General features: G+C 46.3%; 7 protein-coding genes across 7 annotated transcripts; 5 read left to right on the top strand and 2 right to left on the bottom strand.

Annotated features, from left to right (window-relative positions):
* Positions 1–756: 756 nt before the first annotated feature.
* On the top strand, positions 757–3,395 carry N7533_006534 (uncharacterized protein; the record flags this gene model as incomplete). The annotated part of the gene is made up of 3 exons (XM_057103184.1): positions 757–1,305; positions 1,352–2,795; positions 2,866–3,395. 3 exons carry the CDS (start codon positions 757–759, stop codon positions 3,393–3,395), a joined length of 2,523 nt encoding a protein of 840 aa, XP_056958141.1.
* Positions 3,396–5,260: 1,865 nt separating this feature from the next.
* Positions 5,261–5,961, top strand: N7533_006533 (zinc finger BED domain-containing protein; the record flags this gene model as incomplete). Its single annotated transcript, XM_057103183.1, has 2 exons — positions 5,261–5,776; positions 5,875–5,961. The coding sequence occupies 2 exons, from the start codon at positions 5,261–5,263 to the stop codon at positions 5,959–5,961; spliced, it is 603 nt and encodes a 200-aa protein (XP_056958140.1).
* Positions 5,962–8,445: 2,484 nt separating this feature from the next.
* N7533_006532 (uncharacterized protein) lies at positions 8,446–10,070 on the top strand (the record flags this gene model as incomplete). The annotated part of the gene is made up of 4 exons (XM_057103182.1): positions 8,446–8,662; positions 8,713–8,743; positions 8,770–9,022; positions 9,093–10,070. The coding sequence occupies 4 exons, from the start codon at positions 8,446–8,448 to the stop codon at positions 10,068–10,070; spliced, it is 1,479 nt and encodes a 492-aa protein (XP_056958139.1).
* A 1,773-nt stretch (positions 10,071–11,843) lies between these two features.
* Positions 11,844–12,281, top strand: N7533_006531 (GNAT family N-acetyltransferase; the record flags this gene model as incomplete). Its single annotated transcript, XM_057103181.1, has 1 exon — positions 11,844–12,281. The coding sequence occupies one exon, from the start codon at positions 11,844–11,846 to the stop codon at positions 12,279–12,281; it is 438 nt and encodes a 145-aa protein (XP_056958138.1).
* Positions 12,282–12,336: 55 nt separating this feature from the next.
* On the bottom strand, positions 12,337–12,891 carry N7533_006530 (membrane dipeptidase; the record flags this gene model as incomplete). The annotated part of the gene is made up of 2 exons (XM_057103180.1): positions 12,337–12,786; positions 12,847–12,891. 2 exons carry the CDS (start codon positions 12,889–12,891, stop codon positions 12,337–12,339), a joined length of 495 nt encoding a protein of 164 aa, XP_056958137.1.
* A 453-nt stretch (positions 12,892–13,344) lies between these two features.
* Positions 13,345–13,989, bottom strand: N7533_006529 (uncharacterized protein; the record flags this gene model as incomplete). Its single annotated transcript, XM_057103179.1, has 2 exons — positions 13,345–13,672; positions 13,745–13,989. 2 exons carry the CDS (start codon positions 13,987–13,989, stop codon positions 13,345–13,347), a joined length of 573 nt encoding a protein of 190 aa, XP_056958136.1.
* Positions 13,990–16,411: 2,422 nt separating this feature from the next.
* On the top strand, positions 16,412–20,760 carry N7533_006528 (uncharacterized protein; the record flags this gene model as incomplete). Its single annotated transcript, XM_057103178.1, has 2 exons — positions 16,412–20,274; positions 20,355–20,760. 2 exons carry the CDS (start codon positions 16,412–16,414, stop codon positions 20,758–20,760), a joined length of 4,269 nt encoding a protein of 1,422 aa, XP_056958135.1.
* Positions 20,761–22,351: the final 1,591 nt, after the last annotated feature.

The following is a 22,351-nucleotide window of genomic DNA, read 5'->3' as shown; positions in this document are numbered from 1 at the left end:
TGTAATTTTGATATTCATGACTTCATGGCTGTATAGTTACAGTCTCTTCTCAAAATACATTTTTTAAAATCAGCAGAAGAATCTTTGAATCAAATTATTTATTTTTTTCAGATCAAATTGTTAAATTTAGGTAGCAGTGGTTCTATTTTTGTAGTATGTAATGTTTTGGCTGTTTTGACGCTTAACCTTGGAAGAACATGGAGATATATATCTCTAGGAAGGTAATACATACTCCAATATAACAGGGATCAAAAATGCTTTTCACTTCAAGAACTACCAAAATCTAGAGCACTAATAAATACTCATAGAGAATAAAGTCTACTAGTATTTATTTATTCATTTTTACTATAGATACCCAGGTAATAGAGAGCTTTTAGAGACAAAGAGTCTATCTTATAGGTGGGATGGTTTTTCGCCCAAAAACTGCCCATGGTCAAAATCTTTTTCGACCCAAAAAGTGGGAAATGGGTTGGGAATGGGTATTAAATGGGTTTCTGATGGGTATTATGGGTTTCCGATGGGTTTTTGATGGGCTTTCGATATATCACATGGGCTTGATGGGTTGGTGATGGGTTTCAGTGGATCAGATCTGTGCCCATAGCCAATAAAATATCATTTCCCTATATTGCTTTTACTTATCCCCTTTTCCAGCTGGATTTAGAAGAATCTGTCTGTTCAGTCAATCTCTTTGCTAAAGGTATGTTCTCTCCTAATATGTCTCGCTTTCTCTACAGCTATTTTTCAGTTGGTGTCAATATGTCCCAAGGCCAAAGCCAGGAGTCTGACTTTCTGCCCTCTCTTTATGAGGGGGACACAGGTCAGTTAACTGATTTTACTCCTTCAAATCCTCTTATTACGCCGACAAACAGTATTCTTGGTTCTTGTCCAATTGAAGGTAGTGAGCCTGATTTTCTCCGACCGAGCAATCTTCCTCCCCCTGACTTATTTACTCGTGTTGGCCCCGATCGGAGAAAGGCATTTGTACTTTACAACAGCATGACTCACACAGATTGGGTTGATTGGTGGCTCCAGACAGACTTTGGACAGAAAAGCAATCTCAAATGGGATACAAATCGCAATTCAGATATCTGGAGTCACTTTGATCAGGTTGCCGCTTGTAAAGATGGGGCACCAAAGGTTATGTGTAAAAACTGTGCCCGGATCTTAGAGCATCCTGCATCAATTTTACCAAATGGCAGAAGTCTATATGGTACATCAACTCTGTTAAAGCATCTCAAAACAGCAGCTTGCCAAAAGGTCAAGGCCAACAGAAAAGAGGATATCTCTCAGTTCCTAATATCAGAAGTATGTTCTCTATTTACTATTATTTATCTTATATTAACTATTTTAGGGCCAAACAGCTACTCAGTCATTCTCACAAACTACATGGGAGACACAGCTATTGCAGTTTCTCACCTTAAATCGCCTACCATTCCATCTTATTGAACATCCAACCTTCCACACCCTTATCCGATCTGCACGCTTAGCACCTTCTCCTCCGATGATACCTTCTGCAACAACGATTCGGCGACGATTACGAGATATTATCCAAGATAAACAACGCTCTACTCTCAAAACCCTTCCTCCTGAGTCAAAAATATCGATTGCACTAGATTGTTGGACTTCTCCCTATAACCAGGCTTTTATGGCAATCACTGGTTATTTTGTTAATGCCAACTGGGTATATCAAGAGGTTCTTCTTGGATTTAAGCCATTATATGGCTCACATACTGGTGCAAATCTAAGCGCAGTTCTCCTTGAGACCTTGACCCATCACAACATCCAAAATCGAGTCTTTGGAATTACAACAGACAATGCGACAAACAACAAAACTTTGGTGGATACAATTCAGCAAGCACTCTCTAGTGAGACCACTGTTATCCGAATCCCTTGTCTTGCCCATGTCATCCAGCTCTGTCTGAATCAGCTTCTTGATCGTCTTAAAGCTGTACCCCAAAATGATGCCGCTGAGACAAAATGGACCGATCGGCAATCGTCTGCAGCAAAGGCAAATGCAAAACAACAGAAACATGAGATTTCAGGCACATTGAACAAGGTCCGCTATCTTGCAATTTACATCCATGCCAGTCCTCAACGGCGAGAGACCTTTCTCCAGCTTCAGCCTAAAGAACCTAGGCTAGTGCCTATTCAAGATGTCCGAAATCGATGGAACTCAACCTTTTTGATGCTTCGACGTGCCAAACGACTACGCAGCTACTTTATATCATTCTGTGAGCAGTATGATTGTAAAGAGATGTTGCTTAATAATGAGGAGTGGCGTCAGATTGATTATCTTCTCTGTATTACAGAGCCTTTCTTTGACTACACTACTGAGCTGTCAAAGACAAAGGAGGTTACTACACATCTGGTTTTCAAGCTCTACAATGCACTCTTTGAGCATCTTGAGAAGTCAATAGGTCAGCTAAAGAAGAAGCGGATTCCATGGAAAAAGCAGATGCTCCAATCACTTGAAGCTGGCCGACAGAGGCTTGGTGGCTACTATTCGCAAACAGATGGTGTGAAAGGACATATCTTTGCGATTTGTACTATGGTTGCACCAGATAGCAAATTCCAGTTCTTTCAAACTGATGACTGGGAGCAACAGTGGCGTGTTGCATATCGCAAATCATTCCAGTCAGCACTGCTTCCATATCAGCAACGTCTTGCCAGAGATCAAGCCTCACCTACACCCCAGGCATCATCAAGACCTACATCAAAACTCAACAAGATGCTCAGTGGGAGCAAGACTATAGCAAAACCTGTTGGAGATGAGGCTGCTCAGTATCTTGATAGTGGTCAGTCTTGTTCTTTAACTCTTTCATAAAGAGTCTTTATCTTTAATATTCTATACTAATTTATTTCTAGACCCAGTCGAAGATGAACCACTTCATTTTTGGCGTGAGAACCAGTCTCGGTTTCCCGCAACTGCATTGCTTGCTCGAGATTTTCTTTCAATCCCTGCAACTGGTGCTGGTGTTGAGCGGCTTTTTAACACCGCGCGTGATGTCTGCCATTACCGACGCGGCCGTTTAAAGTCTGAGACTATTGAAGAAATCATGCTATTCCTGTGTGCATCAAGATTCGATCTCCAGGAGGCAGAGATGAAGCAGCTTGAGAAGTATTTTACGTTGGATGAGATTGAGATGTCAAAGGAACAGAATGATGAGAATCTCCAGGATGTTGAGATAGTTTCGATTAGTGATAATGAGGAGGAGGAGGAGGAGGAGGAGGAGGAGGAGGAGGATATTGTTGTAGCTTCTACTACTGAATTAATAGATCTTGGTGTTGAGGGTCAAGATCCTCAGCAGCCTCTATTACCAGAGAATGGGACTCAGCTACGGATGTCTACAAGGAAGCGTAAACACAGAGAGGACAATAATTTTGAGCAGTACTAGAATTTGAATAATAGAATTAATTTGAATCAATTATCATCATCATGTAGGTTCTTTTACATGTGACTAGAATACCTAAAATTACAGCTAAATTTGCATTAATTATGCAATCACGAGATTTTTCGTAGTTTGCCCTGTTTACAGCAATATGGGTACCCATATGGGTACCCATGATGGGTTATGGGTTTTGAGCTCCGACCCATAACCCATCATGGGTCGGAGATTTGGACCCAAAACCTAACCCATCGATGGGTTGGGTATGGGTACCCATGGGTACCCGTGGGTCGTGCCGAAGTCTACTATAGGGTAGACTGCAACCACTTTTTCTAGGGTAGACTGTAAGTAATTTCCTTCGTACGATTGACCTCAGAATTTCAGAAGTTCTAAGTTTGTATAAGATCTATACCTATTTTTCTTCTTAGATACTACAGTCTACTATAGTAGTTATAAGAGTTAACCCTAAATTACCTAAAACCCTAGAATAATTTTGTTAGGGTACGACCGAGAAGATCTACTTTTTGATTTTAGATCTATATAAAATTTTTGTAATAGTTTAATTCTATATATGATCCCTAAAGATAGATTACTATTTTATAAGCTATTTTCTCTAGTATTTTTATATACTATATAAATTTAATAATAACTATAGAAACTAATATTCTCTCTTTTATCTAGAAACTCTTTACTCCTCTTTCTACTCTATCTATTTTTATCTATTATAAATATTAATCTACTATATAGATTAGACTTCGGCAATGGGTCCAAATGGGTCCAACTTTTGGACCCATACCCAACCCATGATGGGTTATGGGTTTTTTCAAAATGGTGCACCCATCCCGATTAGACTGCGGCACGGTTTTGGGTTTGGTCTTCAAATGCTAACCAAACCCAAATCGATTTGGTCTGCGGCTTTCATATCTTTACCAAACCCAAATCGATTCGGTTTGCGGTTCTAAGATCTTTACCAAAACCTAACCGCAAATTTTACGGTTAACCAAAACCGCAATGCGGTTACCTTGCGGTTAACCGCACTAGCATAAAAGATGAAGATCTTACCTATCTAAGCCACCCCACCGTTTTTATACACCTGATAACTAAGCTCAAATAATGCATTCTTACATATGGTTTCGTTATTACTACTGTAATCATTTATTTTTCTTACTTTCTGTTGGAAATAATTTGAAATAGAGCGGTATTCTAAAAGATAAAATATTAGTCTACAAAAAATTCAAGTTCGAAGTTGGATTTTGGATATTGTTGGCGAGATTTACTGTGTGTTGTGATTAGTTTTTGTAATCGAGTATAGTTATCGCAGAAATATATATTTGACTTAGAGAGATTATGCTGCATCTTTAGGTCAGTAGAACATGAAAAGCCTAACTTGACTAATTTTTAAGTATTCTGAATTTTGATCATATGTTGTAAAAGAGCTAGTTTTTTTTACCTATCCCTAATAATTTTTAATCTAGTATTACAATATAAAAGTGTTAAAAAAGTGTGTCCTAAAAGTGCAAAGTTGCAGTGATAAATGGTTATCTTGCGGTCGTGCTGCGGTTACCTTGTGGTTATCCTGTGGTTTTTGCGGTTTTCAGGGGTATTTTGCGGTTATCTTGCGGTTATCTTGCGGTTTTTGCGGTTTTCGGTAATCTTAGTGCGGTTATTGTGAGGGGTCTTTGCGGTTAACCGCAGGATAACCGCATTAGTAGCTCTAATATCCAATTAGAGTATATCTTTGACTCCACTCTATAATTGCTTTTGCAACTCATCAATGTCCTCGGTCGCGTCTGGTGTTTGTGGTCCTCTCGTCGAATCTTGTAAGTTGTTTGTCTCTCATTTACACATATTGGCTCTTAAGACCATAGCCAAAGATGGCCTATACTTCATCAGTCTTCACCGATCAGCATTCTGATACTGACTTTCTCCTACCAGATGACCTACCATCACTCAATACATATTGTCGTACTGCCACCGAGTCAATTACACCATCCATTTGCTCTCAACAACTGCAATTACCGCGAGCGCCCTTATTCCTTACACGTACTGGGCCACATCTTCAGCGATTTTGGATCCTTGTAGAAATGGACCCCGCAACAGGCCAAACTCGGAAGGATTTCACTGAGTGGTGGCTTCAAACAGAGTATGGCACAAGAAAAGACATCGAGACCACCATTCATTGGGACCACAAAAAGAGAGCTTCAGTCTGGGATCACTTTGAGCAAGTAGCTCATGAACGGACAGGAGAGCCTAAAGTTATGTGTAAGCGTTGCCTTACTACACTTACTCATCCAAATATTCGGCGTGGAGGAACATCACCAATGAACACACATCTGAAAGGGAATACCTGTCATCCAAAGCATGGGATTGGCAAGTTACTTGCGAAGCAGGTAAGTATATATACTCTCTTTAAGATACTGCTTTTAGCTAATAACTTATAATTTGTAGTCACAAACTTCAAGAGCAACTTTAACTACTTTCTCTGAAGAAGCGCTTGCCCAGAAAGTCCTTTCTCTTATCCTCGTCGCACGGCTCCCATTCCGTATCCTTGATCGTCCAGAATTCCAGGAATTAGCTGATCTAATTGCTGTTGCTCCTTCACGGGTCAAACTACCCTCGCCCCGGACGATTAGCCGACAACTACACTCGAATATCCAACAAGGACAACAGAGTATAATAGATATGCTCCCAGAGGATAGTAGACTATCTCTATCACTTGATTGCTGGACATCACCTTTCCAGCAGGGCTTTATGGCTATTACTGGTTATTTTCTGGATAACGATTGGGAGTATCGAGAGGCTCTACTTGGCTTTGAACCCTTACAAGGCTCACATACTGGGAGTAACCTAAGCTCAGTAGTTATTGGTATTCTCGAAAAGTATAAAATTGCCGATCGGGTTCTGTCAGTAACAACTGATAATGCTACCAATAACAATACAATGATGCTCAGTATTCAGGATGAGCTCAAAAGTCAGGGTGTTGGAAGTGACGGGCTTGGTAATGGTATATTTCGTGTTCCATGCCTGGCCCATGTGATCCAACTGAGTCTGAATCAACTTCTCGGAAAAATAAAAGCAATGCCATCCAATAATGAGGCAGAGGATGGATGGTCAGATGACCGTGAGCGCCAGGCGCGTTCTCAGCAATCAAAGAGAGAGATTATCCAGACATTGAACAAGGTATGTGATGATTCAGCAAAAAGAGAGAGAGAGGATAACAGCTAATAATAGTTATCTGTAGATCCGAAATCTTGCTATCTTTATTAATGCAAGTCCTCAGCGCCGAGCTGCATTTCTTGTAATCCAGTCCCAGGAGCCTCGACTGCTTCCTCTTCAAGATGTACGGACTCGATGGAATTCTACATTTCTGATGCTCGGCCGAGCCAAGCGACTACAGAAGAGCTTTCAAGAATACTGTACAGCACACGGCTATCTCCATTTTCAGCTTGACAAAGAAGAATGGCGTCAGATCGACTACTTACTGTGTATCACTGAGCCATTCTTCAAGTTCACAACTGCTCTCTCAAAAACAAAAGACACCACAATCCATCTTATCTTTGGTGTTTACAATAAGCTTTTCAATCACCTGGAGAACTCCGAGAACCAGCTTCGCCGAAAGAGACTCCCATGGAAGAAATCAATGCTGAGGGCATTGCAGGCGGCAAGGGAAAAGCTTTCTGAGTATTATCAAGCAACTGATAAGGAGTTTTATGGGGATCTTTATGGTATTGCTACCATTCTTGCCCCATCAAAGAAACTTCGATTCTTTACCTCAAAAGATTGGCAAGGGGATATTGATTTTGGTGCAAGATATCGTGGGCGTCTTGAAAAAGAGTTCTGGCGATACAAACGGCGATTTTCAGATCAGGCTGAAGAATCATCCTCTAATGTCCAGCAGAACTCCAGTGATATTAATGAGATTGAGATGCTGTGTGACTCACAGACTTCATTTTATGCAGCAGAAGTACCAGCAGAGGAGGATGATGATGAACTGGCTCGATATCTTGCAAAAGGTAAGTCTAATTGCCTGTCTGCCTATCTCAGATACTAATTTTATCTAGGCCTTATTTCACAACAGCCCCGTTTATTCTGGAAGGAGCATCAAAAAGAGTTCCCAGTGCTGGCTGCTCTAGCCCGGGATATTCTTTCAATTCCTGCGAGTGGCGCAGGTGTTGAGCGTCTTTTTAACTGTGCTCGAGATATTTGTCACTACAGACGGGGCCGCCTTAACGCTGATACTATCAAGGAGTTGATGCTGCAATCGTGTGCTGTAAAATTCGAGGTTGAACAGAGAGAGATTGACTTTACAAAAGAGCTTGTACTAGCGGGTGAGGCAGCGATGATTGAACAAGACAGAGGATCAATAGCCCCTCTTCCAGCATTGGATCCAATTAGCGATATTGAAGAGAAGGAAGGAGAGAAGGAGGAGGAGGAGGAAGAGGAGGAAGATAGACAGGAGCCATCAGGAGAGACACAAAAACGAGCGCGTTCTGGAAGTACTAGCTCGCAGGAGGATCAAATGGAACACGAAGGCACACAGCGAGCGACGCGGATTCGCAAGAAGCCTAAAATGCCAGAGGGGTTCCAACTGGCGCCTTTGTAGCTTAAATACTGTCAGATTATATTTCTTGATTTGTTCTTCTATCCAGTTTCTTTGTTCTGTAGTCTCTGTATTCCGTATATCCTGGAGATGACTCTTCGCCTGAAAATTAGTCAGAGCTCTCATACATGACCAAAACAACAAAATTACCAAAAAAACTGCATAAAAATCTATCTGCCCAGCAGGTCACGAGGCTTAGCATGTTTGTATTGTTTACAAGACCGCGGTTAACCGCAAAACCGCAGCGGTTTTCATTTGAAGACCAAGACCGAACCGCAAAATTTTGCGGTCTTGGGATGAAGACCAAAACCGAACCGCAAAAATTTGCGGTTTTGATATGAAGACCAAAACCGCTGCGGTTTTGGTTAGGTTTTAGGTTAACCGCGGTCTTTGCGGTTAGTGCCGCAGTCTATAACTACTCGTTATAGGAATGTTATTGTTAGATTCTTCAAAGTCATTATGATCGGAACATCCACTGTTGAGTATATCTTCATTCGTATTTGCATCCTATTCCTTCACAATGTTGTACCAGTCAGTGTCTCATACAGCATTCTGTTACTTATGAACCCATTTTTTCACATGTCTTTTTGTCTCGAACACACACCCTGCGCTATCCATATCTGGCTCATTACAGAGGCAGTCTTTTTTCGCTACTTTTATCATGCCACTGAATTACGTAATCCAACAGACTCCTGTCCTCAACACATCTATACCCGCAAAATACAGAGAGAGATTATTCAGAGCTTGCAACGCAAATGTGCCAAACCTGGAGAAATATCTAAGTCGGTGGCTTATGGTCTCCGAAGCGGATTGCATCAAGCGCGATAACGTGAAAGATTTTATCAGATGGGCATTCTTCGGACCAGCATGTGTGCGGGGGCAGGACCGACAGAATGAGGAGGAAATCGAGGCCTATACAGCGGAAACTGAGAAGCTAATTGGTCGAAAACTGTCACCGGGATGGGTGAATGTGAAAGGCCTTGGACAGCTTCTAAATGAAGCAGACAGTTCACACCGTAGTCTTCTATGGTATACTGTCAGTTATATATCTTCTATCTGTCTACGTGCGATAGAACAGTATCAGGCTGACATCTCAGTTCACCCAGTGCGTCTTTCTGGTTGACACAATAATGCACTGCAAGATGTTATACAACGGATTCCACTTCCATCGCAGCATACTCTCACGGTTCTTTACAATCTTCCCGTTTCGCCCTCTCACTATACTCACAGCCTACCGGTCACCGGTGCGGCACCTCACATACTGGCATCGACAACATACCTCGAAGAAACGGCTACCCGTACTGTTCATACATGGCATTGGAATTGGCCTTTACCCTTACACGAACTTCCTCGGAGACCTCAACAGAAAGTTAGAGACAGGAGCTAGCAACGAGGGTGAAGTTGGTATCATCGCACTTGAGATCATGCCTGTAAGCTTTCGGATAACTCATCCGGCTCTGGAAAAAGATGTGATGCTATGTGAGATAATGGAGATCATGCGGTATCATGGGTGGAGCAGATTCGTGCTTGTGTCCCACTCTTATGGCTCCATTATCGCTGCACACCTTCTGAAGTCCGATCGATTTACACAGTTCATCGGACCTACGGTCTTCATTGATCCTATCTCATTCCTCCTCCATCTGCCTGACGTGGCATACAACTTCATAGCCCGCCGGCCAGTGCGGGCCAATGAATACCAGCTTTGGTATTTCGCAAGTAAAGACGTGGGAGTTGCGCATACTTTGGCGAGGAGATTTTGTTGGATTGACAATATAATCTGGAAGGAGGATCTGGGAATCAAGAGCGAAAGGAACCAAGAGCAGGGCAGAAATGTTACTGTTGTTTTAAGTGGCAAGGATTTGATCGTGGATGCCGAAACCGTGGCGCTGTATTTGATGGGTTCATCGTCTGAAGCCCGGACATCAGAAAAAGAAGTAACACAGGCATGGAAAAACAGGTCCTGGATTGGGCACGGGCTTGAGCTGCTGTGGTATGAGCATTTGGATCATGCTCAGGTTTTTGATTCCGAGGATACTAGGCGACCAATCATCAGGACGATCTCTGTATATTCAGAGAGGGGCTGAAACTATTTCTTTTTGATATGACATGACGTTGCCACCAGCAGTAGGGAGAGGCACGGCCTTGGTGATTGATATCCCTCACAAAGCTTCTAGTACACTAAATTGACATCTAACTACCACCAATACGTATCTGCTTAATCTGAACGACAACCACGCCGTAGGTGCTTGTCTAACCTTCGATGGCTCACTTCGATTCTAGGGCACACAATCTGACAAAAAGAGCCTCAGCGTGTGGATATTCACCAATGGCTCGTGGGTAGTTGCGCCAGCAGGTAAAGTTGGCTACCGATGCTTAAAGATAAGGGTAAAGCGGGATTCGCAGCGTTCTAAAGCCTTATCGACCATGCGCTGTTCAAACGTCTCATACGTTAGATAGCCAAGAAATGAGAAATAGTTCGTCCCAATCGGTATAAGCCGACATTTGCTCCTGACAAATGAGAAGACCTGTACCTGTTACGTCACCTGGTGTGTGAACTTGGAAGTGTTGTGTGCTAGGGAGACTCTCCCTCCCCCACCACGCGAAAAACAGTCAACCTCCCCCTCTCCCTACCACGCAGGTTCTCTAATGGGTCCGATGGCGCAAGGATACTTAGTAGATTACGCGATTCCAAGAACTTCACCCTCGCAAGATGGTTTTCGAAAAAGGGCAAGTTCGAATGTGGTCGCATCCACCCTCTGCTCAATCCTGCGGCGTACTCACTGCAGTTCCTCCGCCATCGATCAAATCTCCGCTCCCGACATTCGGAGTAACCTACACCCGAAAGACGATAAATTGGCTTTGCACTACTATAATGTTGGACCCTTGGCCCGTGCACAGAAACAGAAAGAACTTGAAAATGGCGCGTTGACGGAGTGCCCTGGACCTCACAGGCGCCAGCTGCAGATGACACTTCACTTGAGGACGAGCCATCCAGATATGTGGACTATCTCTCTCATGACTGGAGAGAGGATGATATCTGGTCATCCTGGCGCTATGTGATCAGATGGAGGAGCAAGTATGGTAACGGAGTTAGACTGGAGAACGCATCTTGGAGAACATAGGCCAAAACAAGAGGCAACCTCGGGACTATATCACCGGAGAGCCTACACTGGTGCGTTTTCCTTATTCTCTGAACAACCTTTTGATCTTTTCCTCATTTTCCATTCGTTGATTATCAGTATAGGGCTAAGGATAGAGATACCACCTGGCTCTACGGACCGTTGAAGATCCCTGACAATCGTGCGACCGCTATTTCCTCTACCACTTCGGCTCGCCTACGGATCCCAAACTTCTCTATACGCCAGAGGTCCATTCTTAAAAGAAAGTCTGTTGTGAAATTAATGTTTCAACGGTCAGAGTCCCAGCAGGATTTACCTCCAGAGGCTGAGCATTACTTCGGTCAACCCCTCTCTCGAATGTGCAACACAGGCCTAGTACAACTTCATCATCGGACAAGAGAACTGACATACCCGGAAATAGGTAGTCTCGCTGCACCTTTATCTCGCGGAAAGGTAGCAACAAAAGAAAGACGCCATGTTCACTTCAATGATGAAGTTGTGCAATGTATTGCGATAGATGCGAAACATGCCGATGTGGGCCTGTGGGCTGACATCTCTGATGTGATTTGTCATTGCGATAATCTTCATATCATATGGCACTGTTTCCAAAGTTGCTGGACAGAAACTGCTGGCCCATAGAATATTGCTGCGATTAGATACATCAAAGTGATCGACCCCATATCAACAGACCAACAAGGCCGACCCCGTATCGCCGCCTACGCAAAATGGGATACCTCCATGCCCGAAGAGCGCGGTGATCGCTATCCGCCTTGGCACGAGGAAATGTCCGCGTCTCTGTGCGATGAATTTTTCCGGAAAGAGGAGGAGAATAGAATTCGTGTTATGGGTGAGAAGAAGCATTTTTGTAAGTCCCCCCCACCTACTCACTACCTGTGGCTTTGGGGAATGACATTCTCATTGTCACTCACTTACGGTAACGATTTGTCAGACCTGGATACTGTTGTAACTCATCCGGATTATCAGCGTCGTGGTGCTGGGTCTATGCTCGTTGGATGGGGTTGTGATCTTGCGGATTTACAGGGCGTTCTAGCTTATGTTGATGCTAGTAAAGAGGGTGCGCCGCTTTATGCTAAGTTTGGGTTTGTGGATTATAGCATGCCCGGTGAAGAGATTGCTTCGATGGCGCGTATGGTGGGCAAACAGCCATATGCCTGAAGTTAAGAGATTTATTTTGTGGAAATATTGTTGTATACCTCGTGAGCAATTTCAACTATTCTTTGAGGTAGAGACCTTCTTTCGGGGGTTGAACCTCATACCAATCCAATTCCAATTTATCTTCGGGATCTGGATCAGGCATCTGGTAATATCCATCATATCGCCACCAACTTCGATACTCCCAAACATCCTCAACGGGTTGCACGCCTTCAGTTCTCATTTGATCGCGAATTACCTCAACGCTCTTCCACACCCTCAAAACATTTTCCCCAGCAACTTTAGCCAACTGTTCTTCCGTCGCGCCACGATCGAGGATATATTGGAGCAATCGCGGGTAGCATTTCACATCTTCCAGTCCCGGTATTACAGTTGCGATTCCGTCAAAATCAGGTCGAAGGCGAACATGATCCCAGCCAATCCGGCCCGCGATAGAGAAATTCTCAGCAGATCTCAGACACGGAACGCAAACTGACCAGAATTGGCCTCCAACAGCACCTGCCCGTGACTTTGGTTAGCCAAATATAACTTGAAGTTATCATATAAGATTTTCGTGTCTGAGTAATACCTTCACGCAGACGCGGAATATCCCTCCCGCCTCTTTCAAATCCATTTTCAAGATCGAAGTAGGGATTGTTGTATATTTTCACATGGAAACATGCTCTGGGTTGTTGGGGCAGGTCATTGTGGCCATCGATAGGAGGTGTGTTGAGGAGTACTCTTTTGATTCTTTCGTTAATTTCGAGCGATTGGTAGGGGTGTGATGCCATTTCACTTTCTGTATACCCGAAGACAAGGAATTTGTATGGTCTTTTGAAAATTGTGAAGATGGGAGACTATACACGACCTCCTAAGTCAGGAAAAACAGAGCCAAAAACAGATCTGAGGTCCTGCGTCTGATTTTCCATGGTACCACTCTCGCCTGATACGAGATAATTCAACATTTCACTGTCCATGAAAGTCGCCGGTGGTAGGGCTAAATCGGAATCTGTTTGTTCTGGCCAGACGTTTACCAAGGGAAGCTGTATACTATTCGTGAGCCAAGTTATTAGTAGATGGAAGAAATTTAACTGACGTCCGAGTTCATGTTATTGAAATCTATGTCAGGTGCATAATCCCATATAGGCTGAATCCCCTGAAGCATTTGTGAATTTGGAACCGTAGTTGCAGGCATTTCACTCGAAAGGTTGAGGACGTATTCTCGGGCGATCCCAGTAAAACGAGATATGACATTGCCTGGGAGCCCGCCTTGAGAGGCGTAGTCAATCTGGCCAAAGAACTCCGCAGCCTTATCAAGAAGGTTTATATTGTGAGAGGTCTCCTTGTGGCCGGGATTATGAATCACAAAATCAAAAATAATAAATACTGCAGATAACGGCATGATCCCTAGAATGCTGACCTAGGTATTAGGATTTCATGTTCCGGTTGTCATTGGGTGAAATTCTCAAGTTAGCGAGGATACTCACAAAACTGGCATTTGAGGACCGATATCAACCCAGCGCAGTAGATCAATGACACTACGCGCTGCGTTTATCAATTCACCTTTGCCACCCCCGCATCGGGGATTGCCATCGGAAGCAATGAGAAGAGACACGCGCTCCACGCCGAACACGATGTGGTAATATAGGTAGTGTGTCTCTATCGCGATCATTCTTCTTGTTGGCGTCTCCAGCTCGCTCGCTCGAAACGGCTCTTTTGGGCGAAATGCCATCGGTACAGATAATCGCCATTCTTCCAATCGGCGTCTTACATCCTGCACGGAAGCCAGGCGGTCGATTTCTGACCTCGAAGAAAAGCCTGTCGTAAAGAGGGTGGTGTAGGTAATCGATGTCAATCTTGCAAGCTGAATGGCCGACAAAAACCAATCATAATCCCGTACCATCAATCCTTCTGGCACAGTGGGAATTCCAGATGTAATATCATTATCTGCAAAAATCTATTTGAGGAATTCTGTTAGAAATTTCGGAAGAAAAACATTTCTTGTCGGAAATATGGATCATATGTAGATTGCGACTCACAGAGCTGTTGTCATCGGAGAAGGAGGCGATCTTTTCCAGGTGATATATTGTCCAAAATGCTCTCAAGTGAGACTCTTTTGAATTCGAAAATCTGTGGTATCTGAGTTTGTGTACCATTCTAGCGGCCTCGAATATCAGATTTTGATCTAGATATAGGCAGCAAGGATTCATGGCAAAGATAGACTGTCAGCTGAACATTAGCTTTGTCGAAATGGGTAACCGAGCTCTGGGGCTCTCACCATCGCTATCAAGGCCTAGAAAGTCATTAGCTCAGTGTCTGAAAGCGAAAATTGGACCTTTAATTACCTGGGTCTTCTCTAATGAATACGGAGGGATCAGGAGGTCCGGAAGGAAACCAAGACTTGACTGGAACAAGCTCCACGTTATCCCCGATCCCGGTTTAAAACTTCCACCACCACAATACTGACTGCCAATGGCAAGGACGGCGTAGTATAGTGCTGAGCATGCTTTGGCACAGTTTGATATCCCGCTGCGGTGGCATTCAATAGTCTGCGAAGTGAAATCTTGTCTATCAAGGAAAGGGTAAAGCTGGTGGGTATTGCGAAAGTAAGCTGTAAATATCAGTGATGAGCCCCGTGTGGTTTACTTTGAATTAGACCTGCCATCAATGTACTGGTCGGCTTGGTCCAGATCTGGGCTCGGCCTATGCAGAGGTGGCTGGAAGCTTAATTCGAGCGAAGACTCCGTATGAGAGCAGACTCGTGATACAAGAACATCTTCTAAGTCTTGAACAAGCTCTGTCAGTATACGGGAGCCTAGACGGTCCGCCAGTAGACTGATGCGTTGAGCGGAGAAGAATGAGATACTAGAGCTGTTTGCTTTATCTTTGTCAGGTTAGGTGGTCTAATGGTCGGATCGTTATCAGAGTAGTACTTCGCTCATTGCTGGCCTTTATAGATTGATGTTTAGTGATTTATTCACGGGGAGTTAAGTTGCTGGCATACTTTAATTACGGTAGAGTCCAAGTCGGGTAGGTACAATTGATAGATTTTTTGCGGCCCCGCTCGTAAAATATGATCGATAGGGAGATCACCGTTTGGAAGCGGTGATTGAGCCAGAGGACGCGAAGTTTGTTCTAAGATGGAGATCAGTTAAATACCTAGGCGTGTAGCGTACGTTGTCCAAGGAATGCTATGTACGCGTAGTAGATTTGCGAATAAATCTCCGCTTCATGGGACTGAATTGACAAGACTCTCTGCGATTCTATGCGAGCTCATACTATCAGTGGCTTTGACATATCAATAAAAGGCCGCGAGCACATACAACACAATGAACACATGAGGACGATTCCACTGCATTCAAGTTTCTTTGGGTTTCGGCAACTATCGAGAATTAGGGGATTGCTTTAGCCCCCGTACTGCCGTCACAACTTCAAGTTAAAGAGGTGCCTGCACGCTCAGGTGAGATATATACTTATGCATCTAACTTTTCGGGACCGGCACTGATCACAGGATTGGTTGAGTCGTATTACGGACCTGGGTCCTGGATTCCGGTGGCCACAATCCATTTGAACTGTGGTAATGGGGGCACCGTTGTGGTACGTTTGAAAGAGTGCCCAGGCGGTCTAATTGTTAACTTGCGAGGAACCATTGGGGGCCACGGGGGAACCTTCATCCGTCTTATTCAGCGAGCTCCGAAATAACATGCTACTAACAATACTGACAGCACCGCTTCCGCGACTTTGTCCCTTGTGAATAGGTTGACTCCAAGGCTATGGTCATTGGGAAGAAATTTTCGACACAGGGCGTTCGAAACCTTCTTGTCACTCTAAATTCTATGATAATCATGTTCCTCATCAAGCTGTTGATCATAAGTTGTTGTTGTGATATGAGGTTGGTGCAGATCAGGAACCAAGCCGAACCATCGGAATTAATCCCGAAGTATGTATACGAAGAACCAAGTTGATTGGAAATCAACTTGATCTTCTCGCTGTATATATAGCCTCATGTTTCCCACTAGAATGATAAAACAATTAATACCTCTGAACTACAACAGGTTATGAGCCCGGGAGCAACTCTCGGGTGCCGTCTCTACTCATCTGAGAATCATCTTAATCTTTCGTGATTATATCTACCCCGCTTTACATCAACCATCATGTCAGCTCTGGTTCACGACTCGCCCGACCGAGCCGTTACAGCCATTGAGCCTTTGACAGGAAGCGACAACTTCGCAACATGGAAACGTCTCATGACCTCCTACCTCAAGGCAAGGCAGGTCTGGGATGTCGTGTCGGGCGACCTTGAGCGTCCTGACTGTTCTTTCAAGTACGCCAAGCCCATTACGGCGGACATCCACCCCCTGGTGGAATCGCACCTCGTGGGGGCGGTGAGGCAACGCGCCATCGAAGCGCGCCTCGAAGTGGAGGTCCAGGCATTCGAGCGTCACCGTGAATGGTCGCGCCGTGAGGCCGAAGCCTACCACACCATCTTCCGCTATCTGTCCCCTCATATCAGTATCCATGTCGCGGGGCTGGAGACATCACGCGACCTCTGGAATGAGCTCGAAGAGCGGTACCGACGGATGGAACTCGCGACGTTCTGCGAGCTGTTTGCTCAGCTTCGTGAAACCACCGGCGAGCGCTGCGGTAGTGCCCGCGAATTTGTCGATCGTGTACGGATGCTAGTGCACCGATTGAATGCGATCGCCCCTGGATCGATCGGCGACAAAGCCCATATTGCGATTCTGCTCACGCAGATCGGACCAGAATACATCCTGATCGTGGATGCGATCCAAAATGATAAGGATCCCGTCAACCCAGCGACTATTGGCAACCGTCTAGCGAATGCTGAGCAGACGGTGCAGCGAAAGGACGCAGCGACGTTCCCGCAGCGAGTCCCCAGCGGAACAAGCAACCCTTCCATCAATACGGTGCAGAAGAACACCAAGAAATGCAACTACTGCAAGAAGCGCGGCCATGTAGCTGCGGAGTGCTGGAAGAAGCAGCGCGAACAACAGCCGCCCAGGGACCATGCCCTGAAGGCGGAACGGAGTGTTTCCGGCTCACCAAGGAGCAATCTACAAAACATACCATCAAGCCAGATGGAAGATCGGCAGGGCCCGCCGACTTCCAAGAGACCGCGGATCAATATCGTGAGGGCGAGGGTGACGACCCTTTATACCCACGCACCGTCACCCCGGTGGATCCTGGACTCGGCCGCCACCAGCCACATCTGCTGGGACCGCAGCTGCTTCAGCAGTCTTCGGTCTCATCGTGAGATGTTGGACACGGCGGGCGATCCAGTGGAAGCTGAAGGGATTGGTACGGTGAAGCTCACGCTCCGGGGGAAGTTCAACCAACCCCTGGTGTTAAAGAATGTATACTTCGCGCCACGCGTTGGGATGAACCTGATCAGCGTGCCGAAGCTGTTGCGAGACCGCTATTCGGTGGTGGCGCACCCGCAGAACGTCTTTGTGCAACGCCGAGGACGGACGGTGGGGACCGCCTACCATACAGAGGAGGATCTACTGATCCTGCGGTGCCATGTGAGCAAGAGATCCCGAGAGCGAGTCCAACTGGCGAGGGCGCCGGCGACCCATGACCATGCAGATTCCCTGGAACCACAGGCGGTGGCCATGGACGTCGACGACCCTCAGGAGTCAAGTGACGTAGAATGTACAGCGTCAACCTCTGAACTCGGTGGTGAAGCTCGGATACTCGAAGAAGATGCGAGCAAAGGAGTGGACCAGGCCTCCGAAGCGCTGTGGCACGCTCGGATGGGACATCTGAATCGGGGCGACTTGCGGGTGGTCCTCCGGCAGACCGGCACTCCGTATCGACCGCTGACGCAGGCGCAGCTGCAGGCAACGCCGCAGTGCCCGGCGTGCATGTCGGGTAAGCAGCATCAGAAGAGGAACTCCCGTGCACGACGGCCACGTCTGCATTCAACGAGAATTTTCGAATTGATTCATTCGGACATCATGGAGATGCCGATGGCCAAAGATGGCTCCAGGTACGTGATCACCTTTACTGACGATTATTCTCGTGGCTCGTGGGCCTATGCCATGAGGTGGAAGCATGAAGCGCTCCAGAAGTTCCAACAGTTTGAGGCCTGGATGCACCGACAGTTCGGCGCCCAGATCAAAAAGTTCCTCACCGACAACGGGAGAGAATATTTGCCCATTGGAACACATCTCGAATCCCAGGGAGTCGAGTTTGACACCTCGCCGCCATACTGCAAAGGGCAGAATGGACTTGCGGAACGCACCAATCGCACTATCCGGGAGCGAATCAACACGCTCCTGTCCGATGCCAACCTTCCTCCTTCCTGGTGGATCGAGCTGGTAGACACTGTGGTCTATCTGAAGCTGCGCGCGCCAGCTTCAATCCTTCAGAAAAAGACCCCGTACGAAATTATTTATGGGAAGCCGCCATCGCTGTTACATCTACGACGGATTGGCTCCCGTGCATGGGTCTTAATTCCAAAAGAGCATCGAGCAAAACTCGGACCGAGATCATCCGAGTGCCGACTACTAGGTTATTGTGAACCGAATCAGTATAAGCTCTATGAAATCCATTCTAGAAAGACGGTCTTCTCTCGTGATGTCGAGTTCGACGAGAGGACCCCGGTGGCGCCACTCGTCGAGGGGGAAACAGGCAACGACCTCCCGGACAACGCTCCTCCATCGCCCGTCTTTCCGATAGTGCCGATAAGTTCAGCCAGCGGGCTGCCCACACCACCTGCTTCGCCATTGCCTTCGTCGGCTGAGCGAGAGAAAACGCCATCTGAGCGTGAAGAGGAGACACCTCCAGCAGTCAATCCAAGCCAACAGGGAACTGACCTGACACAGGATCTTGGATATTCGTTGTATGGCCGCAGAAGAAGGCCTTCGCGAAGGTTGCTGGAATCACTCGGCAAGGTGTATACGGCAGGCGTATTGAATACTGCATCTGTGAGCAAAGTCGACCCGTCGACTTTCCACGAGGCCGTGTCGGGCTCGAATCAACTGGAATGGTGGGCAGCCATCCAGAAAGAATATTCGTCTCTTCTGGAACACGGAACATGGGAAAAGGTTCTGCGAACAGACGTACCAGCCGGAGATCATGTGATAGGCTGTAAATGGGTCTTCAAGACTAAAGCCAACGGAACCCGCAAAGCTCGATTGGTCATCAAGGGCTACCGACAGAAACACGGTATCGATTATCATGAAACATTTGCAGCTGTGTCACGAATGGACTCGGTGCGCTGCATTGTCGCCAGCGCAGTGCTGCGCGGATGGAAACTCCACCAATTCGATGCTGTCACTGCATTCCTGCATGGTGACGTTGACTCCTCCATTTACATGGATTTGCCCGAAGGCTTCGAAGAGCCAGGATATGTTTGTCGGCTTCGCCGCTCCCTGTATGGCCTCAAGCAGGCCCCGCGGATTTGGTATCAATGCGTCCACCGCGTCCTGGCCACCCACGGCTTCACCATGGCCCAATCGGACAACTGTGTATTCTACAAATCCAATTGCGTGGTCTGTGTTTACGTCGATGACTTTCTCATTGCTGCGGCAAACTCGCATGAGATAGAACAAGTGCAACGAGCATTGCAAGCAGAATTCCAATTGAATGACCTGGGGACGCCACGCTCGTTCCTCGGGATCCAGTTCGACTATCACGTCAATGGGTCCGTATCCATTCACCAACACCAGTACATCCAGAAGGTACTCTCAGACTTTGGCATGGAAACTTGTCAGCCGAAGTCTACGCCGATGAATCCCAAGCAAATCCTGAATCATCGGCCAGGGGAGGAACTTCCAGACGAGGAAGCAAAAGCTCGCTATACGACCGCCATCGGCTCGTTAATGTATCTGATGGTTGGCACGCGACCGGATGTTGCGTTTGCGCTGGGCACGTTGAGTCGCTTCACGTCTCAGCCGCAAACACACCACCAAGTTGCGCTGCAGCGATTGCTTCGCTACATCCAAGCCACACAGTCTCATCGTATCACTTACCGCAGTGGACAGCTAATCGGGTATACGGACGCTGACTTTGGGGGCTCCGTCGTCACTGACGGAGCATACTCCACATCTGGCTATGTGTTCCAACTTGCAGGCGCACCGGTTTCCTGGTCGTCCAAGAGACAGGGGAAGTAGCCACGTCTACAACACATGCCGAATACATTGGACAGTACAACGCTATTCTGCATCTGCAGTGGCTCCGCACCTTTCTGGCCGAAACGCAACTGTATCGGTCTCTGGTCACTAACATCATGGCTGACAACCAATCCGCCATTGCTCTCTCTCGCAATCCCGAGTTCCATAAACGGACGAAGCACTTCAATGTGAAATTTCACTATCAGCGAGCCGTGCTGGATGCAGGCGGGATTGAGCTTCAATATATTCCAACTGGGGAACAGGCAGCGGACGGCCTCACCAAGCCATTGGGACCAACGTCCTTTGCCAAGTTTTGTAGTCTCTTAGGCGTCAATGCTCCAGAGATCTCGAAACAAACCGCGTGACGCCGCAGGCGCTCTTTCCACTTTATTTTCCCCAGCGTGGGTTTTGAGTGGTTTTACTGAGGCCTGACTGCTCTACGCGATTCCAGTATCGCCCTGCCAGCAAAGCGATCCTGAGGGGGAATGTTGTGATATGAGGTTGGTGCAGATCAGGAACCAAGCCGAACCATCGGAATTAATCCCGAAGTATGTATACGAAGAACCAAGTTGATTGGAAATCAACTTGATCTTCTCGCTGTATATATAGCCTCATGTTTCCCACTAGAATGATAAAACAATTAATACCTCTGAACTACAACAGTTGTGATTGGTGGAGCAAATATCGGAGTAAAAACCCACCGCATAGTGTATGACGTTTCGTCTCATGCGTATTGATAGACTCAAGTGAATAATATGATACCGCTCAGCCATTGTGCACCCTAAATACCAGCCTGTAAAACGTTCGCGCATCAGCCGTAAGAACATCAGAAGAAGATGGGAAATAGGCATCACCATGGGCATAAGGCAAGCCCCTCGGAAGGGATCCACGGGAATAAATTTCCCATTCGAACCAGTCTCAGCTCACAGTCCCGGCCAATGCTATTGAGGTGGAGACGCCGATCTACCCATCAGGCAGAATCGGCTGTCAGGTACGGGTACTCCGTACAGTATGTAGTTAAGTTGACTACGTAAGTTACCTTAGCCAATAGTTGTTCGTATCGTACGAAATAGAAGTTTCAGACTCCTTCCAAGTTGCTGTTATTTCTCCGATTTGAATCACTTGATTCGTATTACCTGGTCATTGATCCCTGTCTGCCGCAACTACCAGCGGAGTCTCCCAAGCAACAACCCCTGATCCACCTCAGTCCAGTACGAGTACATTCACCAACGTCGGATATACTGTAGCTCACTCCCCTTTCAAGCCCAATAGGAAATTTTACTTGTATACCCACGTAGTAACAAGGGAAAATTGAAGCTCTGGAAGACCGGCATGTGGAATTGTACTCAAACGATCGAGAATGATCAGCGCGGCATGATCGGGCCAATTTTGCAACATGTTTCTCTCCTGACAACAAGAACGTGATAGTGGGTCGGATGTTTGTTGGAACAGACATTTACGATGTCTCTACTGGCACTCTTCAGCACAGACTGAATATTCGGGACAGCATCGCCCTCGTGGTAATCTTTCCCGATCATCAGCTCTGTGTTCTGAATGTGCGGCTTTGGACCATTAAGACTGGAGCTCGCCTGCAAGTCGTCAAACGCGATGTGAGTGATTGAACGCTATCATTTTCCGCGGATGGGAATTACCTCAAGGTGGTCACTGGCTTTTACAAGTTGGCCACAGAGATGCTGGATGCCCCCCCTTGACTTTGAACCGCAACCCAGACTATATGTAGATGGGGAGGTGGAATGGCTGAGCAGAGGTGGTAAGAAGCTACTTATGATACCTGCTGACTACAAGGGCCGTCTGTTAAATCTGGGGGAGAAAACTCATGTGCAAACAAACTTCAGAGGCCAAGTGGTTCTCCTTGATTTTGAATAGAATAGAGGATTGTTCGAGGATCCCGATGAGCCAGTCGAGAGAAGACAGATTGAAATACATGATGGATTA

Source organism: Penicillium manginii, assembly GCF_028828005.1.
Source record: "Penicillium manginii strain IBT 31320 chromosome Unknown utg000005l:1.0-5665137.0:1.0-5668048.0, whole genome shotgun sequence".
Lineage (NCBI taxonomy): Eukaryota > Fungi > Ascomycota > Eurotiomycetes > Eurotiales > Aspergillaceae > Penicillium > Penicillium manginii.
Note: the sequence above shows the minus strand (reverse complement) of the source record. Positions and strands in the feature narration are given on the sequence as shown.